The sequence below is a fragment of the Dysidea avara genome, chromosome 6, assembly GCF_963678975.1.
Source record: "Dysidea avara chromosome 6, odDysAvar1.4, whole genome shotgun sequence".
Lineage (NCBI taxonomy): Eukaryota > Metazoa > Porifera > Demospongiae > Dictyoceratida > Dysideidae > Dysidea > Dysidea avara.
The window spans coordinates 39,854,450-39,874,929 of record NC_089277.1 but is presented as its reverse complement, the minus strand read 5'-3'; the positions used below and the strand labels follow the sequence as shown (position 1 = coordinate 39,874,929).

The 20,480-nt window shown below is 39.0% G+C and overlaps 2 protein-coding genes across 2 annotated transcripts in view; both read left to right on the top strand.

Moving 5' to 3' along the window:
• LOC136258987 (uncharacterized) overlaps positions 1-20,480 on the top strand; it is a 132,020-nt gene that overhangs the window by 23,158 nt on the left and 88,382 nt on the right. The window contains exons 12-15 of the mRNA XM_066052379.1: positions 450-884; positions 936-1,031; positions 15,926-16,089; positions 19,783-20,308. Of these exons, the coding sequence (XP_065908451.1) occupies positions 450-884; positions 936-1,031; positions 15,926-16,089; positions 19,783-20,308 (1,221 nt within the window). The remainder of the gene's footprint in view (positions 1-449; positions 885-935; positions 1,032-15,925; positions 16,090-19,782; positions 20,309-20,480) is intronic.
• LOC136259000 (E3 SUMO-protein ligase ZBED1-like) lies at positions 5,454-7,818 on the top strand. Its single transcript, XM_066052404.1, has 2 exons — positions 5,454-6,593; positions 6,649-7,818. Exons 1-2 carry the CDS (start codon positions 5,577-5,579, stop codon positions 6,850-6,852), a joined length of 1,221 nt encoding a protein of 406 aa, XP_065908476.1. The 5' UTR covers positions 5,454-5,576; the 3' UTR covers positions 6,853-7,818.

Genomic DNA, 20,480 nt, shown 5'->3' with positions numbered 1-20,480 from the left:
GTTGACAGCAATAATGAATGACCATGCGGGAAGAGAATCTACATGCGGGTGGGAAATGGGAAACAATGAATTTTCTAGGAGTGGCCTAACATACATGCTACAAAAAGTAAGGAAACAAGCTCAAAATGTTACAGCTGAAATGAGAAATGATCCAGCAGAAAAAAGTAAGGGAACAAGATTAGACGACTACTTGCTAAAATGAGACACACTTTAATCCCTACTTTTGGCTAATTTCTCATTTCAATATGCTAGCTAGCCAAAAGTAGGCATTAAAGTGTGTCTAATTTTAGCAAGTAGTAGTCTAATCTTGTTCCCTTCCTTTTTACTGTTTCAGCTGTAACATTGTGGAGCTTGTTTCCTTACTTTTTGTAGCATGCATATTATACCAATCCCTACTTCCTTTTAAAATTTTAATTTTTTAAATAGCTAGTAAAATATATCCACTATAGGATGCAGAGGTGAGTCACTGGGAAGCCATGTTATCACACCCCAATGAGTGGGTGGAGCAGTGGCACATCTTACGACCTGATGGTGACTTCAGAGAGGTCACTAAGAGTAATGAGGACACACTAAATGCTAGTGATGTAACAAGGAGTAGTCCTGATAATGATGGTGAGAAGAGTGTTGATGATGGTAGTGGTAATGATCAGACTTTACAAGACAAGGATATTGGACCTAAACCATTCTCTGGTGTAGACCCAATAGCTGCTGTCAATCAAGGATTCCAGTCTGGAGGTGCAGCCGCCTTTCCTCAACCAGTCGAGGACAAAGGTTTTGTTGATATGGACGAACATCAGTTTAAAACATTAACTGAGGAGGACACCAAGATGAATCAAGGTGATGGAGAAACTGCTTCACCAGTAAAGTCTAGCGGAGTAAAGAAAGTGAGTCCACACATGTCTGTGTTACATATGGTGATCATGTGTTCCCTATAGCAAGTGTCACTTGCATTATTGGATAGTGATGATGATGATGATGATGATGATCAAACATTACATACTGAAAAGAATAGCAGTGACAGTTTCGTTAGTGTGAGTGAAGTATGGAGTGCTTATACTATGTATGTTACCACATGCTACTAATTAGCTTGCATCACATGTTAATTATTGTTATAAACATGTAGGTTCTGTACATACGTGTGCGTCAAAATAATTTAAAAGTTAATGTAGCCGTAGCCGTACTACAGTCGTAGTATGAAACTTTTACAATATTACTACGGTATAGAAGTAGCCGCACTACACAGTAATATGCTTCGTACTATGGCTTGGTTCTATGCCAAACTAACATTAGCTAATTAAAAGGAATATCTGAGTCACAGCAATTGCACAAGGCACAACTTACATATAGTCACTATTTTATCAATCACAGAGAATCCATCAGTTTCACTATAGCTGACCATGTAAACAGGTAGGGTGTCTTGTACTTCTATCTAACAAGTTCTATTACCCTTTCAATGTGAATACGAACACATGATAACCTTCATGCATTTTCCACCTAAGCTTTACTTAGCTACTTCTTGCCTCTTGTAAATGGTGGAATGCGCACTTCAGCACAGTACAATCCAGCTGTATCTTGTAAAGCCACGGTTAGCAAGTACCATGTCACCTGGCAATAGCTTTTGTAACAGGCCATAGTTTTCAGTTATGTAAACATCAGAGGCTCTGCCACCCCATCCTTTTGAAATAATTAATGCCACAGAGCCTTGTGGGGTAATTACAATAAGGAATTTTATAGTATTGTGTTTTTTATAGTTTGAAAATGTCTGGGCTCTGACTTTAAGGGATGCTGGATGTTCCATAAATACTTCAAAACAATCAATAATGAATGCACACTTCCTAAGTGCTCCCTAAAATCAGCTGGTATTGTCTTCATTAGGTGGTCCCTCTCAGTCCAGTGAATCAAGAAGGACAGCTTAGTAAACAGGATATCAACCCATTCACTAATGCTGCTTGACACGGTTGACTGGCTAACACCAAACCTACAAGCTAGATCTTGCTCACCAGCATCCAGTCGCAGTGTCATCAAAAAAGGATCGAAATTATCAATCCCATTATCACAGCTGCCTGGAAACCCCTTAACTTCCAAAGGAAACACTGCTCGTAAGACAGAACAGGATGGAAGTCCTGTGTAGTATAAAACTTTCTTGTCATCAGTCATCAAAGACTGCTGTGTCAGTGCACTTGGCCAACAATTTTTCCTTTTCATGCTATCCTGCAGCTTTTGGTCCATGTCTTGACATTTTGCAATCATTACTTCATATATTTTCCTCATAATTTTCTCTGACCCTACAAGTTTAGCTAACTTTTTAGCCATTTGGGCATTCCATAGCAACTGCCCCCTTTGCAACCATTTCCGTTTCTCAAAAAGCTTTAGCTGCTTCCTTCTTGCTCCTTGTTCTTACACTGTTGTTTATTATTATTATTATTATTAATTGTATGGATATACACACAGTACAAACAATTATGTAGAGGCTGTAAGCCTTTGTTCATATCCATATCCTGAACTAGACCAATAGTCGTCTAACTCCAACTTGAAGGAAGTGATAGTATGAGCTGAGACTACTTCCTGAGGCAAACTATTCCAGCTGTTAATGATACGTTGGGTAAAAAAGTTAGATCGAGCATTCAGTCTGGTGTGAGATTTAAAAAGCTTCATGTGATGACCTCTAGTGTTGCTGACATCAGTTAAAGTAAAGAACCTGGTAGGGTCTATCTCATAATACCCATTTGGTATCTTGAAGACCTCAATGAGGTTACCATGCTGGCGTCGACGAAATAAAGTGTAAAAGTCTAAAGACTTTAACCTCTGTTCATATGGCAAGTGTCCAAGGCCCCTAACCATCTTCGTAGCCCGCTTTTGGACTTTCTCCAATACGTCAATATCTTTAGCAAGACTGGGGCTCCATATAGATGCACAGTATTCCAAGTGCGGCCTAACATATGTCTTATAAAGAAACACAAATAGGTCTTTTGAAATGTTGACAAATATCCTTCTAATCATGGAGAGAACTCTCATAGCAGATGCCACTGCCTTAGAGCAATGCAGAGATGATTTAAGGTCACTGGTAATCCAGACCCCAAGATCTTTCTCTTGGTCAACTTCTGTCAGCTTAACATGTTCACCAGAATTGTCACACAGAACATATTCAGCAACAATGTGAGAATACCCCACATGCATAACTTTACATTTCAGTAAGTTTAGTCTTAATAACCATATATGACACCAGTTTTGAATACTGTCAAGGTCTGCCTGTAGCTTGTGGGTATCCTCAAGGGTCTTAATAACTGTATAGACCTTAGAATCGTCAGCAAAAAAACTCAAGTCAGTATGAACGATGTTTGGTATGTCATTAATATATAATGTAAATAATAGTGGCCCCAGGACAGATCCCTGGGGAACACCGCTTGTCACAGCACACCAACTCGAGGAGGACCCATTCAAAATGACTCTCTGGTAGCTATTCGAGAGGAATCCCTCAAGCCAAGACAGCAGCCTGCCACCAAATCCATAACTAGCTAACTTCTGAAGGAGTCTTTGATGTGGCACTGAGTCAAACTCCTTACTGAAATCAAGGTAGGCAGCGTCAACTCCATAGCCCTGGTCAACCGCAATAGTCCAATCCTCGAGAGTCGTCAAAAGATTGGTAAAACAAGACTTCTTTTTAATACAACCATGTTGGCAATTATCAATAACTTCATTTTCATCCAAAAACTTCATCATTTTAGACCTAATCAAAGTTTCCAGAACCTTTATTACCTGAGATATCAAACTAATAGGTCTGTAGTTTTCAGGGCTGACTTTAGAGCCCTTTTTAAAGATAGGTGTTATATTTGCTCTTCTCCAGTCACTAGGAAGCATACCAGTACTTATAGACTGTGTAAACAATAAAAATAAGGGTTTAGCTAAACTTTCAGCACAATTCTTTAGTACCTGTGAATGTATGTTGTCTGGTCCAGGGGCTTTATTAGGTTTTAATGATGCCAATGCCTCAAAGACCTCAATTTCTGTCATACATATGTCAGACAATTGATCAGCATTAGAAGGGAGGATTTCGGTAGCACCACACTCACTTGTAAACACTGAGTGGAAGAAGTTGTTAAGAACTTCAGCAGTTTCTCCATCATTTCCAGTAATGGTACCATCAGTTTTAACAACTTGACCAATTTAGGGTTTTAGCCCAGATTTGTCCCTCATATAGCCATATAGAGCCTTGGGATTAGCATGAAATTTATCAATTAATTGTTGGTCATGTTTAGCCTGTGCAGCTCTTGCCATGGACTTTACTTTGTTTCTTTTAATGGTACAGTGGATCCTCGGTTATCCGACTCCTCGATTATCCGAATTCAAAAACTTGAATCCCACAATCGAAACAATTTTATATTTGAGTAATAAAATTTAATTAATGGCGGTGTTATGAGCGGAACTCAAGGTGGGAACATGAAGAAGACTGGACAAAAGAGAAAGAGAGTCGTTCTTTCAATCGAAAATAAGCTAAAAATACTTAAACTCATTGATTCCAATGTTTCTTACACTGTCATCTCGGAGCGCGTCGATATTGGACAAAGCACAGTGTGTGATATAAGCCGAAAGAGGGATGAATTACTACGATTTTCACAAAAGATGGTTGATATGGCTGCCAAGAAACGCTTATCATCTCTTAAACAGACATCTATAACATCATATATGTAAGGACTGTACAGTATTGCATTGTTATATCATGTGTATATATACAGGTATGCATGTACAGTACTGTATAACATAGCATTATACAAAGTTCTTTGTACCGTAGATCAGATGATTATCTTGTATTGTATCTGTAAAAACACATTATGTACATATTTACTGTACATACACTAAGATTCTTTGCTTATTCAGTTATCTGAACAAATTCAGTTATCCGAACACTTTTCCCAAAAGCTTGGAACAGAGGTGTTCGGATAACTGAGGATCCACTGTATATGCAGCATAGTCAGAGGGTTGGTGAGTATATTTAAATATGGAGTATAACTGCTGTTTCTGTTTGATCACTTTTGCAAGTGAGCTAGACCACCATGGAGGTTTATTTGATGGAATTTTTTTAGCAACTTTTGGAACGTATTTATCGACAACAGACGTAACCTTTTCCTTAAAGAGGTTCCAATTAATATCAATAGTATCATTGCTGAGTAACAGGTCCCAATTAATTTCATTAAATTCTTTACACATAGCCAAGTAATTTCCTTTCCAGTAGTTGTAAGTACATGCAGACTCTCAGCAGTTGGGTTGTCAAACAAACATTCATACTGCCATGTCAAACAGTCATGGTCACTAGAACCCAACGGAGAATGGTGTTGTACAAATTGAATGAAGTTAATATCGAAAGTAAACACTAAATCAAGAAGAGAGGATCTTTGACCACTTCTATGACGAGTAAAACCAGTCACATGCTGAAATAGATAAGCATCATTAGTAGGCCTGGGCGGTATACCGGTTTCATTAGTAAACCGCGGTACTTTACAGATACCGGTATAGATACCGAGCATATTTTGCAATATCGTGATACCGCCAGTTAATTATAAGATGTCACGAGACCTAACATGACACGTCGTGATGAAAGAAAAACAATGTCGGATTCAAGTAGTGACCTCGTGGCAAAGAAAGGAACCACATCCTACATTTGGAATTTCTTCGGCGTAAAGGATAATGATAAAGAAAAGGATAAAGCCATATGTAAACAATGCCACAAGACTGTTCTCGCTTCAGGCGGTAATACGTCGAATTTATCGAGCCATTTGTATTATCACCATCCGAAAGAATATGCCTCTGTTGTCGAAGCGAAGAATTCCAAGAAAAAGAAAGAAGCATCCGGGTCTAGCAAGACGAAGCAAGAATTAACCTTACCAGCAGCCATTGAGCGAACTCAGCCTTATCCTAGTGGCAGCAAGCGGGCTCAAGAAATCACCAATGCCCTGTCACATTTCATCGCCAAAGAAATGATGCCATTCAACATCGTAGAACGGCCAGGTTTTAAGAAGCTGTTGAGTAGACTTGATGAACGATACGAAGTTCCATCTAGGAAGTATTTTACAAAGACGACCATACCAGCTCTCTATGCGGATACAAGGGGAAGAATATCAGAATCAATAAAGAATGCTGAGTATTTCTCCATCACTACAGATATGTGGTCTTCTAATACAATGCAGCCTTACCTTGCAGTTACCATCCATTTTGTTAATAAGGAATGGGAATTGCAGTCTCATTGTCTACAAACCACCTTTGTTCCTGAAGACCACACTGCTGATTGTCTAGTGATGGCTTTGCAGGGTGTGCTGGAGTCATGGGGATTGCCAGAAAATAGACTAGCTTGTGCTACTTCTGACAATGGGTCCAACATTGTAGCAGCTATGAGAAAACTAAATTGGACCTGGCTATCATGCTTTGGCCATAATTTACACCTGGCCATCACTAACTCAATGAAAGGTGATAGTCGGATTACACGTGCAATTGACATCTCACATAAAATTATAAACACATTTTCACATAGTTGGAAAAAAAAGAGGGACTTAACTCAACTTCAGGTTGACTTAAACTTACCAAGCCACTCACTAGTCACTGTAAGTTAATAATAACAAATATACATTTCATTTTTTATTATAATTTTTTTCTCAGGAATGTGTTACTAGATGGGGTACCAGGTACAAAATGCTCCAACGATTGCTGGAGCAAGAGAAAGCTGTGTGCCAAGTACTTGGAGCAGATCCCAAAACTAGTCATCTTAAGCTCCGGTGGCAGGATACAGAGGTAATAGAATCAATTGTGGGTGCACTAAAACCAGTAGCTGACTTCACTGATGCTTTAGCTGCTGAAAAGTAGGTGACCGCCTCTTGTTTGAGACCAATGATGGAACACCTCAATACAGAAGCACTGGTAGAAAATGAAGGAGATACTACCCTGAAAAAAGATATACAACATAAGATCAAACAATACATGAACACAAAATACGATGATGACAACACAAGGGAATTAATCAGCTTGGCTACTATCTTGGACCCACGTTTCAAGTCAAACTATTGTACTGAAGAGGACAAAACCACTTTGCAAGAAAAAATTATAGCTGAAGGGAAAATTGTAGCCCAAAGGATAGAAGAATCAGCCGCACCGGGAGAAATAACATTAACACAAGCAAGTCAACAGGACGAGGCTGTCCAAGCTCCTATAAAGAAAAAAAGAAAATTATCTGACATACTAGATCAAAGGAAAACATCTACATCTACAACTAGAGCTAAGAGTGTTGAACAGAGTATCCAAGATGAAATGAGCCAGTACTTACTGCTACCTTGCCCAGAAATTAAATCTAACCCTCTTGAGTGGTGGAAAATTCACCAGGAACATTTTCAAGTACTGTCGACATTGGCTAAAAAGTATTTGTCAGTTTGTGCAACTAGTTGTGCATCGGAGAGGGTATTTAGTACTGGTGGCAATGTAGTAACTCCAAGCCGCTCTTGTCTAAAGCCAGAAAAAGTTAATCAACTGGTTTTTTTAGCACAAAATCTTTAACCCTTAGTCCCTTACTTATCCTTATACTGTTATTTACAATACCTTATTATCATCATTATACCTATAATACTCACAAGTGATAACTAGTCCCTTACTTAGTCCTTATACTGTTATTACTTATTGTCATTATACATGTACCTATAATACTCACCTTGTGTGTGCGTGTCACCAATAGTAACTATTAACTATTCATTCAGTATTACTAATACCGTGATATTTAGTAATATCATGATATATTAATATCAAGATAATATCGTTTTCCAATTTCTGATACCGCCCAGGCCTAATCATTAGTAGCATCAAGTAAGTTAGCAGCTAGGGATGATGCATTCCCTGCATAGTCTAAGTCCTCCCAATTGATGCCAGGAACGTTAAAATCTCCAATGAGTAGAACTTGAGAAAAGTTAAGTTCATTAATACTTCTAATGGCAGATAGTAATCTACAATTATTGATGTCACTCGAGGATGGAGAACGGTAAACAATACCAACAAGAAGCCGTTCATTGCCCCCCAACTTGACACTACACCACAGTGAATCATCAACATGAAGGTCCATTAAAGGAATACACAATGTGGCCGGTAAAGACTCATGCAGATACAGTAAGACGCCACCACCAGTTCCAGACCTTTTATCAGCACAAAAAAGATTGTAACCTTTCAAACACAATTCACCGTCACTGATAGAGTCATTTCACCAGGATTCTGTTATACCTATCACATGATAATCAGAATGAGCCACCAGGGCTCGAAACTCAGATAGTTTATTTGAAATACTTTGAGCATTGGTCAAAAAACAGTTTAAAGCCATACTAGTAGGGGTGTGATGCATAGAATGTGTGCAGAGGGAAGATTTTAACCTCCCCTCTGCACAATCCTGCCGTTTTTTATGAAATACTTCTTTCCATTTTTGTTCTTCTCTGCCAACTGGATCCTTAAGTCCTTATTATGTTGCTGTTCACGAGGGGTCAAATCTGGTGTGATGTAAACCTTCTGAATGTCTTCTGGGTTATCTCTAGCCGAAGCTTTGTACAGTTGCGCAAGAACATAGCCTTGTCACGCTCTGATTCAACAGATACCTTAATCAGCCTAGGTCTTGGTTGATCGTCCTTTCTTCGGCCTATCCTATTGGCATTGGTAACATTAACCTTAACCCCCACATACTTGAGGCCACATTACTGATGTCATGTGATTTCCTTTCCGATCCACTTTCAGCTGATGGCTCTGCAACATTATGTACTATTACGTTCAATCTCCTTCTGCTTCTCTCTTTCTCTTCATGAATATAAGAATTTAAAACTTCAGAGGTAGAGTTGAATGTATCAGATAAACGAGGCCGACTCTGATGTGTAGGTGATACCATAGGAGAATCAAACTCTTCTGTGTGTGAAACAACATTGCTTGAACTACTACACGTAATCTCTAAATTCCTAAGTTTTTCTTCAATAGACTGAAGTTTCTGGGAAATTGTTTTCTTCAAACTGAGAGACACACTACTTTGCACAACATTAGTCAAACTTTCAATTGTACAAACTTGCCCAAAATTACTAGATTTGCAAACCAGTGTATCACAATACATGCAAAACCAATGTATTTGACTATACTCACCTATGGTTGCCATCACACTTTCTGGAATTTTCTCACAACTTGAACATAAATACATTTCACATTTCTCACACTGGATTAAGCGCTCTACATCACTGGTACACCTATCACAGTACAGGGTTTCGGGATCTGTTAAATCCCCCTGAGGTTTTCCTCCCTTCTTAGGATAAGGTTCAGTTGAAGTTTTCGTCTTACTGTTCTTTTCCTTTCCTCCTTTAGGCATTTGTAACTAGTGAACGATGAGTGAGTCTTTCTAGGTAGAAAATCGTGGATGACGCTCGTCAATTAGAGTAGTCGAAGAAAATGCTCCCATACAGTCTAAGACTGGACCAGCAGGACTGGAAAATTGTCTGTCTTATGTTATCACTAACAATCTAAACACGGTAGCACTGCTATTTGGGGTAAAGAAATCAAGCGCAAATCAAAGCCACTCACAATCACGTGATTTTTACTATATCGAATTAGCTATCATGTCTGGAACATTCCATGGCCAATCATATAGAATTGTTATACCCATAACAATCTATTTTTAATGAACTGATCAATGCAAAGCCATACCCCTCAGGCAATGTGTGGGGATTTATACAATTAGTATTATTATCTACCTTACCAATTAGGCACTGGATGGTGAACACAGAAGGTAGAGCCTGTACGAGGTGTTTACCACTAGCCTATATAATAATTAAAAGGACCCATTCATTTTGCCCATTTCACTTGATTTATTAGTGTTTCTAGGCTCTTGGTACATGACTCGTACAGCTGCAGGCCATGTACCAGCTGAGCACCCTCCAGTGCCTCATGGTACAGTAGATAAAACTGGAGTTTGTCATACTATAAAGTATTACTGACAGAATCCCCACTAGTAGGGCAAAAAAATCCACCTTACTCTGTAATCTGGTAGGAGGTTGGGGCTTGATGCTGATAGGTGCATTACATCAACCATATACTAGTATGTTTGAAATAAAGGTATGGTCAGCAATGTACCAATGTAGGCATTACTCAGTAACAAACCTAATCTTTTCTTTTTCTCTTTAATTTTGCTTTCTCTTCAAGTTCTTTGGTACGTTGAATTCTCTGTGATTCCTCTAGTCTTCTTTGCTTGGTAGCTTGCCGTCTGGCATATGCCTCACCCCTCACTGCCAAACGACGCTTCACTGGGCTCTTAATGTGCTTGAACAAACTAGGCACATAATTTGGTGCAAGTGGGTTGTTACTCTTCTCACCAGATACAAAATGTTTGCTGTAGATCTATTTGTACTCTGTAGGTGTCCAGTTCTGTCTGTTGGCTGCAGCAATCCATCAGGTTCGACACTCTTTCTTCATTGAAAAATGGTAATAGTGCAATCCACATCCTTTTCTAAGCACATTTGTACATTCTACAGCACAGCAACTTTTAGGCATTGTCTCCTGTGACTCACTCCTGTCACATGGTGACAAATCATACACGTGACCCCTAGGATACCCCGGAGTTGCATTAATTAAATAACTTGATAAATAATGAATGGTACAATCAATTGAAATGTTAGGGAGCTTACAATGCACATGTCCACACATCCAACATAATAATCAAATCTTAGATTTTGATGCTCGTGCATTGTGCTTTCCTTTGTGGCAGTCAGGGTAGAACCATTTTATCATTTGGGATCTCATCTTCAGTCAACTGCAAGCATGACAAGTACAAGTCATACCACTGAATCGTGCAGTCCTTGCCATCACATCCTATTATGTTATCAAAGGTTTCATCCTTACCACAATAGCACCACCAGTGGGTACTGGGCACAGAAACATGTGATGCAGATACTGAATCTTGATCTTGTGAAGGGCGAGATGGCATGGCATTCTGTTTGCTAAACAAGTTCCTAGCAAGCTTTATGAAACTTTCAGCTCTGTGAAAGGTGTCATCAACAAAATCTTCATCTCGTTCGATTCTCTGGTGAAATATTTCACCCTCCCTCCCAACAATAAAGTCACAATATTCAACTTGACACAGCTGCATTTGTATTTGGTAAAAATAAGAATGGTTTCTCTTTAAATTCAGTGAACCATCATTTCCTTGCTCTAAACAAAACGTTGGATCTTCTGAGGTAGCCTCTTCGAATGATCTATCCCTACAGGAGTACAGGCATTTTATTTCGAGGGTGCCAGATCCACAACAGGCACAATGCACAATTCCATCTGGGGTAGCTCCCATAAATGGATATGAAGGGTGTAGAATTAAACCAGATTTGATGATCATCAAAGAGACATGTTGTTTGGCATGCATATCAAAGTAAACAGAACTGGCTGTGTCCTCATTCTCCAGCCCATATAGACAAGGCACAAAAAACTGGTATGCTGCTGGGTAACAAATGTCTTTGATCAGTGACAATGATGGCTGAGAAAAATCGGTATGTAAAATTTCTTTAAGTTTAGAGGCTGTAATACGTCCTGCCCTCTGCTGAAACCACATTTTACAGCTTGATTGCATTCATGTATTTTCTTCTACTTACTGAGCCTGACTAAATGAAACTAAAACAGGTGAAAATACCTTTTCACAATGTTTTAGTAGATCAGGATATGTCATTTTCATTGCAGCTACATCACTCAATTCTGTCAGTGGCTTAGGTATAATCCTCGTTTCATAGATTGGCACATATGGACCATTAAATTCTTCTATCAATGCTAGGATTACAGGTGATCCTTTTGAATTGGACAAAGCAACAAAGAACTCATTTTTGTCATCCTTAGTTGGCTTGGAAACAACATATACTTTTATACTTGGTATGCCTTTCTCACTACTCTGCCCAGATGATGATGGAATATCCAGAGACAGTTCTTGTTTTAGCTTGGGTGTGGTGAAATCGATTGTGTTGGGTACCAGCTGTCCTCGTTACTGTTTACTTTGCTTGTACCAATACTGGGACTTGCCCTGGGAGTTCTCCATGACTGATTGCATGCTTGTCAGCTAATTGCTTCTGTCAGTGGCTTAGGTATAATCCTCGTTTCATAGATTGGCACATATGGACCATTAAATTCTTCTATCAATGCTAGGATTACAGGTGATCCTTTTGAATTGGACAAAGCAACAAAGAACTCATTTTTGTCATCCTTAGTTGGCTTGGAAACAACATATACTTTTATACTTGGTATGCCTTTCTCACTACTCTGCCCAGATGATGATGGTATATCCAGAGACAGTTCTTGTTTTAGCTTGGGTGTGGTGAAATCGATTGTGCTGGGTACCAGCTGTCCTCGTTACTGTTTACTTTGCTTGTACCAATACTGGGACTTGCCCTGGGAGTTCTCCATGACTGATTGCATGCTTGTCAGCTAATTGCACGCAAAGTACAATAATTGCACATACTGCAATTTGTAGCCACTTGTGCTCATACAAACAACCCCCTATGTAGCTACAAGCCACGCATGCAGTGTGGATATTGTACGGGGATGAGGACTCAGGAGAACTGAACCATGGACCGGGACTGTATGATGATGTATATAATGGCAAGGCCTTCCAGTGGTTCATCTTGATGACAAGGACTCCACAATGGCCTAGTAAACTTGTCAATGACTTGACCCCACTATGTACTGCCTTGTTAGCACCGTGCATGTCTTGAACTTAATTCTTCCGAGTAATCGTTTAAAAAACTTTATAGCGTGTACCCTATTTATTCCAAAAATGGCAGAATGGCAATTTCTAATTTTGGCTGTAGACTGAATAGTGTCCTTGAATTAATTGTCAAGTTAATTGTAGCTCATCACTAATTAGGCCTTTGTTTATTGTACAAGCTGTATGTGTGCTGAGTCGTCAGTGTTGAGCTATATCACTGTGCTACCTAGCCAAGTAAGTGTGTATGCCCAAGAAGCCGGTGCGTAACACCCGTGAGTATATTGACAGGAAGAAAGAAAATACAATTTTTGCACCTCCGTAGCTCTGTGCTGCCTTGATGAAACAAGACGATTTTTGCTGTGGACACTGCCTCCAACTGCAGCACTCCACATTCCAAATTTGAGCAAAATCGCTTGATGAGTTCCCGAGATATGCGACTTCAAAAATTGGCTCAGTTTCTTCGTTTTTTATTCTTCTTATTTTGATTCCTCTTGTCGCACACTTACAAAAACTGCTATAAAACGCGAACGCCATATCCAATTGCCTTGAAATGTGGAACACAGAAGGGGGGTATAAAGGCACATCTCGGTACCAACTTTGGCTGGAATACGATAAACAGGCAAAGAGTTATGAGCAATTATTCACGAAAATAACACCAATATGTTGTCACGCCTACAGGTTAAACTGCATATGGGAAGAAGCTGAAAATCGGTGGGTGGATAGGTTAACTATTGAACCTCAAACCTTTTGTGGTTTGAAAGAAATCGAGCTAAAAAACAGGAAGATACAACGAAAAAACCAACACTGTGTAACAATTACGCAAACGAGATTAGCTAATAAAAAAACGACTGCTTGCCATGCCTACCAGATAAACTGCTAGGGGTAATGCTTTGAAAATCGTTGTACAGATGGGGTAATCATCTTAGAAAGGTTCATCAATGGTGTAGAAGAATCAGACTTAAAGCCACGGAGTTATAACATGAAATCCAACTTGGTGCAGCAAGTGCGAGATCGAGATACTCTAATAGAGCAGTCATCCTAATAGAGCAGTCACCCTGAAGAGAATTCAAGAGATCAGTTAGAAACAAGAAACCTGTATAGAGATCAGCTACACACAAGTCATCCTGTAGAGAGATCAGCTAGAAGAAGTTACCTTGTAGGGAGTTCATGCAACTATGGAAAGAGATAGTTCAAATAGAAGAAATCACCTTGTAGAGTTCAGCTACAAAGAAACCACCATGTAGAGATTTCAGTTGCAAACAAATCGCCCTGTAGAGAGATCAATAGAAGAAGTTACCTTGCAGAGAGTTCAGCTACAAAGAAACCATCATGTATAGAGTTCAGCTACAAACAAATCTCCCTGTAGAGAGCTTAGCTAGAAGAGGTTACTTTGTAGAGAGTTCAGTTACAAAGAAACCACCATGTAGAGAATTCAGCTACAAACAAATCACCCTGTAGAGAGATCAGCTAGAAGAAGTTACCTTGTAGAGAGTTCAGCTACAAAGAAACCATCATTTAAAGAGTTCAACTTCAAACAAATCTCCCTGTAGAGAGATCAGCTAGAAGAAGTTACCTTGTAGAGAGTTCAGCTACAAACAAATCACCCTATAGAAAGATCAGCTAGAAGACGTCACCTTGTAGAAAGTTCAGTTACAAAGAAACCACCATGTAGAGAATTCAGCTACAAACAAATCACCCTGTAGAGAGATCAGCTAGAAGAAGTTACCTTGTAGAGAGTTCAGCTACAAAGAAACCATCATTTAAAGAGTTCAACTTCAAACAAATCTCCCTGTAGAGAGATCAGCTAGAAGAAGTTACCTTGTAGAGAGTTCAGCTACAAACAAATCACCCTATAGAAAGATCAGCTAGAAGACGTCACCTTGTAGAAAGTTCAGTTACAAAGAAACCACCATGTAGAGAGTTCAGCTACAAGCTAGTGACCTTGTAGAGACATCAGCTAGAAAAGTTACCTTGTAGAGAGTTCAGGTACAAAGAAACCATTCTGTAAAGAGCTCAGCTGCAAACAAATCACCTGTACAGAATTCAGCTACAAACAAATCACCCTGTGGAGAGATCAGCTAGAAGAAGTTACCTTGTAGATCGCTCAGCTACAAACAAATCACCCTGTAGGGAGATCAGCTAGAAGAAGTTACCTTGTAGAGAGTTCAGCTACAAAGAAACCACCATGTAGAGAGTTCAGCTGCAAAGAAATCACCCTGTAGAAAATTCAGCCACAAACAAATTGCCCTGTAGAAAGATCAGTTAGAAGAAGTTACCTTGTAGAGAGTTCATCTACAAAGAAACCATTCTGTAAAGAGCTCAGCTGCAAACAAATCACCCTGTAGAGAGATCAGCTAGAAGAAGTTACCTTGTAGATCGTTCAGCTACAAACAATTCACCCTGTAGAGAGAGCAATTAGAAGAAGTCACATTGTAGAGTGTTCAGTTACAAAGAAACCACCATGGAGATTTCTGTAATCAATATATGTATTATATATATATATAATTTGTACATTTACTGATAAAATATTTAAAGTACATCTACTTCATCTTTTCTTCTTCCTGTGGTAAAGAAAAAAAGATAGGTTAAAAAAGTCCCAAAGCCGGCCATAGGCTTTGGGGTATACAAATACAAAATCTAATCCAAAACAGCCAAGCTGTAAAAAAAGTGTGCGGCCCTCAAAAAGGCTATGGTGAAAAAAGATGTGAAATCCAAGGTGGTGGCCAAGAAATGGCTGTGATGGTAGGTTAATGGTAAAGACTTTAATAATGACAATTCAGGTGAATTTTGTGCCAAGACCAAGCGGCACAAAAATTCACGCGAATTGTCGTTATTAAAATTTTCACCATTAACCTACCATCACAGCCATTTCTTGGCCACCACCTTGGATTTCACATCTTTTTTCACCATAGCCTTTTTGAGGGCCGCACACTGTTTTTTACAGCTTGGCTGTTTTGGATTAAATAATTATACTACTTATGTATACGTATGCAGCTAGCGAACTACAACAGAATATTCAGTTATAAAGATAGGTAAGTAGGCACTAACAAAAGTTTACAAAATGTGTGTTACAAACGCATCTTCATAGAAACTTGGGATGTGTTCAGTTGGTCTTGATTTGTCATATACTGTAGCTATTTGTACTGGCAAGTAGTGCAGTTTTAAATTGTTGTAATGTTGTATCTTTTGCATTCACAGAGCCATGATGATATCAGTCAGTCAACAGATCATGGACAGTTGAAGGTGTCACTACAGTTTAACATTACCAATGACAAAAGACAGAAGGGATATCTTCTGGTCGGAATTATCAGTGGTCATAATCTACTACAAACTGAATTGACCTGTAACCCTGTAGTGAAATGGTGAGTAGTTTACTGACTAGTATACTGAAAGTTTACTGACTAGTATACAGACTCACTAGTATTGAGTAGTTAGGGGGCAAGCAACTATGTCCGTGAATAAAACTATGTGTTTTATATTATGAAACCAACACAGATACTGTTCCCCACCTGATGAATAACACTTGTTGTAGTTGAGACATTGAACTCCTGTTTAATACAAATCTAATCCAAAACAGTCAAGCTGTAAAAAAACAGTGCGGCCCTCAAAAAGGCTATGGTGAAAAAAGACGTGAAATCCAAGGTGGCGGCCAAGAAATGGCTGTGATGGTAGGTTAATGGTAAAAATTTTAATAACGACAATTCAGGTAAATTTTTGTGCCGCTTGGTCTTGGCAAAAAAATTCACCTAAATTGCCATTATTAAAATTTTTACCATTAACCTACCATCACAGCCATTTCTTGGCTGCCACCTTGGATTTCACATCTTTTTTCACCATATAGCCTTTTTGAGGGCCGCACTGTTTTTTTACAGCTTGGCTGTTTTGGATTAGATTTCATTTCTTTTTGTATTTGTATACCACAAAGCCAGCCTACCTATGGCCGGCTTTGGTGCTTTTTTAACCTGTCTTTTTTTTCTTTACCACAGGAAGAAGAAAAGATGAAGCAGATGTACTTTAAATATTACTGATTTTATCAGTAAATGTACAAATTATATATATAATACATATATTTATTACAGAACTCTCCATGGTGGTTTCTTTGTAACTGAACACTCTACAAGGTGACTTCTTCTTGCTGCCCTCTCTACAGGGTGAATTGTTAGTAGCTGAACAATCTACAAGGTAACTTCTTCTAGCTGATCTCTCTACAGGGTGATTTGTTTGTAGCTGAATTCTGTGCAGGTGATTTGTTTGCAGCTGAGCTCTTTACAGAATGGTTTCTTTGTAGCTGAACTCTCTACAAGGTAACTTCTTCTAACTGATCTTTCTACAGGTCAATTTGTTTGTGGCTGAATTTTCTACAGGGTGATTTCTTTGAAGCTGAACTCTCCACATGATGGTTTCTTTGTAACTGAACTCTCCACAAGGTAACTTCTTCTAGCTGATCTTTCTACAGGATGATTTGTTTGTAGCTGAACTCTCTACAAGGAAACTTCTTCTAGCTGATCTCTCTACAGGGAGATTTGCTTGTAGCTTAACTCTCTACAGGGGATTTGTTTTCAGCTGAACTCTCTACATGATGGTTTCTTTGTAACTGAACTCTCTACAAGGTGACTTCTTCTAGCTGATCTTTCTATAGGGAGATTTGTTTGTAGCTGAACTCTCTACAGGTGATTTGTTTGCAGCTGAACTCTCTACATGATGGTTTCTTTGTAGCTGAACTCTCTACAAGGTAATTTCTTCTAGCTGATCTTTCTACAGGGTGATTTGTTTGCAGCTGAACTCTCTACAAGGAAACTTCGTCTAGCTGATCACTCTACAGGGAGATTTGCTTGTAGCTGAACTCTCTACATGTGATTTGTTTGCAGCTGAACTCTCTACATGATAGTTTCTCTGTAGCTGAACTCTCTATAAGGTAACTTCTTTTAGCTGATGTCTCTACAAGGTCACTAGTTTGTAGCTGAGCTCTCTACATGATAGTTTCTCTGTAGCTGAACTCTCTATAAGGTAACTTCTTTTAGCTGATGTCTCTACAAGGTCACTAGTTTGTAGCTGAACTCTCTACATGATAGTTTCTCTGTAGCTGAACTCTCTACAAGGTAACTTCTTTTAGCTGATGTCTCTACAAGGTCACTAGTTTGTAGCTGAACTTTCTACATGGTGGTTTCTTTGTAACTGAACTCTCTGTAAGGTGACTTCCTCTACCTGATCTCTCTACAGGGTGATTTGTTTGTAGCTGAACTCTCTACAAGGAAATTTCTTCTGGCTGATCTCTCTACAGGGAGATCTGTTTGTAGCTGAACTCTCTACAGGTGATTTGTTTGCAGCTAAACTCTCTACATGATGGTTTCTTTGTAACTGAACTCTCTACAAGGTAATCTCTCTACAGGGCGATTTGTTTGTAGTTGAACTCTCTACATGGTAGTTTCTTTGTAGCTGAACTCTACAAGGTGATTTCTAGCTGAACTATCCCTTTCCATAGTTTCATGAACTCCCTATAAGGTAACTTTTTCTAGCTGATCTCTCTACAGGGTTAATTGTTTGTAGCTGATCTCTCTACAGGGTGACTTGTTTCTAGCTGATCTCTATACAGGTTACTTGTTTCTAGCTGATCTCTTGAATCCTCTTCAGGGTGACTGCTCTATTAGGATGACTGCTCTATTAGAGTATCCCGATCTCGCACTTGCTGCACCAAGTTGGATTTTGTGTTATAACTCCGTGGCTTTAAGTCTGATTCTTCTACACCATTGAAGAACCTTTCTAAGATGATTACTCCTTCTATACAGCGATTTTCAAAGCATTCCCCTTAGTGGTTTATCTGGTAGGCGTGGCAAGTAGTCGTTTTTTATTAACTAATCTCGATTGCATAATTGTTACACACTGTAGGTTTGTTCGTTGTATCTTCCTGGCTTTTAGCTCGATTTCTTTCAAACCACAAAAGGTTTGAGGTTCAATAGTTAACCTATTCACCCACCGATTTTCAGCTTCTTCCCGTACGCGGCTTACCCTGTAGGCGTGACAACATATTGGTGTTATTTTTCGTGAATAATTGCTCATAACTCTTTTCCTGTTTATCGTATCCTAGCTAAAGTTGGTACAGAGATGCGCCTTTATACTCCCCTTCTGTGTGCCAAATTTCAAGGCAATCGGATATGGCGTTCGCGTTTTATAGCAGTTTTTGTAAGTGTGCGAAAAGAGGAAGAACAATAAGAAGAAAAAAAAAACGAAGAAACTAGGCCAATTTTTGAAGTCGCATATCTCGGGAACGCTTAAAGCGATTTCGCTCTAATTTGGAATGTGGCGTGCTGAAGGTGGAGGGAGTGTCCACAGCACAAATCGTCTGGTTTCATCAAGGCAGCACAGAGCTACGGAGGTGCGAAAATTACGTTTTCTTTCTTTCTGTCAATATACTCACAGGTGTTACGCGCCGGCTTCTTGGGCCGCACGACACACTACCGTGTGTCTTGATCTGAGTGAAATCCTCTGAATTATGTACAAATTATGGTGTGGTTGCGAAACACTGTAATTTTAACACTAAAATCGATTCTCCTTCTATAGCTAATTGTGAAACTCCCCAAAAATTCTTACAGTGGCTTGTATTAACATTATCTTTAAAAGTATGGAAACAGATTTATAGGAATGACTACTATGGCTTCAAAAAAGGATTCATAGAAAATTTTGAGAGTTCAATAGCTCAGTTGATCAAGTACTTCAAACAATTACTTCCACACTTTTGTTACAAACATACTTAGGTAGCAGATGACAAAGTTTAAGAAGTGTAGAAGTAAAACTATGAGACTAGACCCAAAATTTGTAGAATTCTCATTCTTTAGGTCTAAAATACTAAACTAAGTCTTAAAGTCAGTACTTCTAACTGGAGATGGTGATTTTTAATTACCACAAACACATCTGATGCAAAAGGGGATGGAATGCAAGCTCAGATCAATGAAAACCAAAATTTTGCATGTGAAGCCATAGGAATTAGTAGCATGCCCCCTTAATATGATAATAATCTAGTATATTATGTATACCCTTACTCCTTAACCTTCACATAGTCAACTCCTACCAGCCTCTAAGAAGAAATTTAAGACAAAAGTGTTTAAAGAGAACCATAACCCAGTATGGAATGGCCGATTTGTGTTTGACAACTTAAAACTCGATGACCTTCGTAACAACAGTGTGATTGAGGTGACTGTGTGGGACTCACCTAAAGGTAGTGAAAAAGAGCAACTGATTGGTGGTCTAAGACTGGGACCACGTGCCCAACATGAGAAGCAGTTAAGTTACATGGACAGTTCAGAAAATGAGTTATCACATTGGATGAGTGCTGTCAATACCCCCGGTGAATGTGTGGAACAATTACACACACTGAGACACAACATGGATCCACTACCCGTCACCCTGGTATCTGCAGTTTTCAGTAAAACTGATATTGCTACAGGTGAAGTTACCAACAACGATGATGAAACATCACTCGCAGAGCAAGTACCGGTATCTTCATTTCAAGAACAGCAAAACACCTCCACTTCACCTGTTGTTAATGATGATAGCAGTTCTGATGTACTTCTTGCTGCCAAGCCAGTAAGTTGCAGGGGCGGATCTAGAAATTTTCAGAGGGGGTTTCTGGTTCTCTGAAATTGCAACTCAGCCTAGCTGCAAGTTGAAGACCAAAAAAAAAAAGAAAGTTCACTATGAGTGAAGGTGATTTCAAAGGTAAAAGTATGAAGTTTGCTAATAGAAAAAGCCATAATAT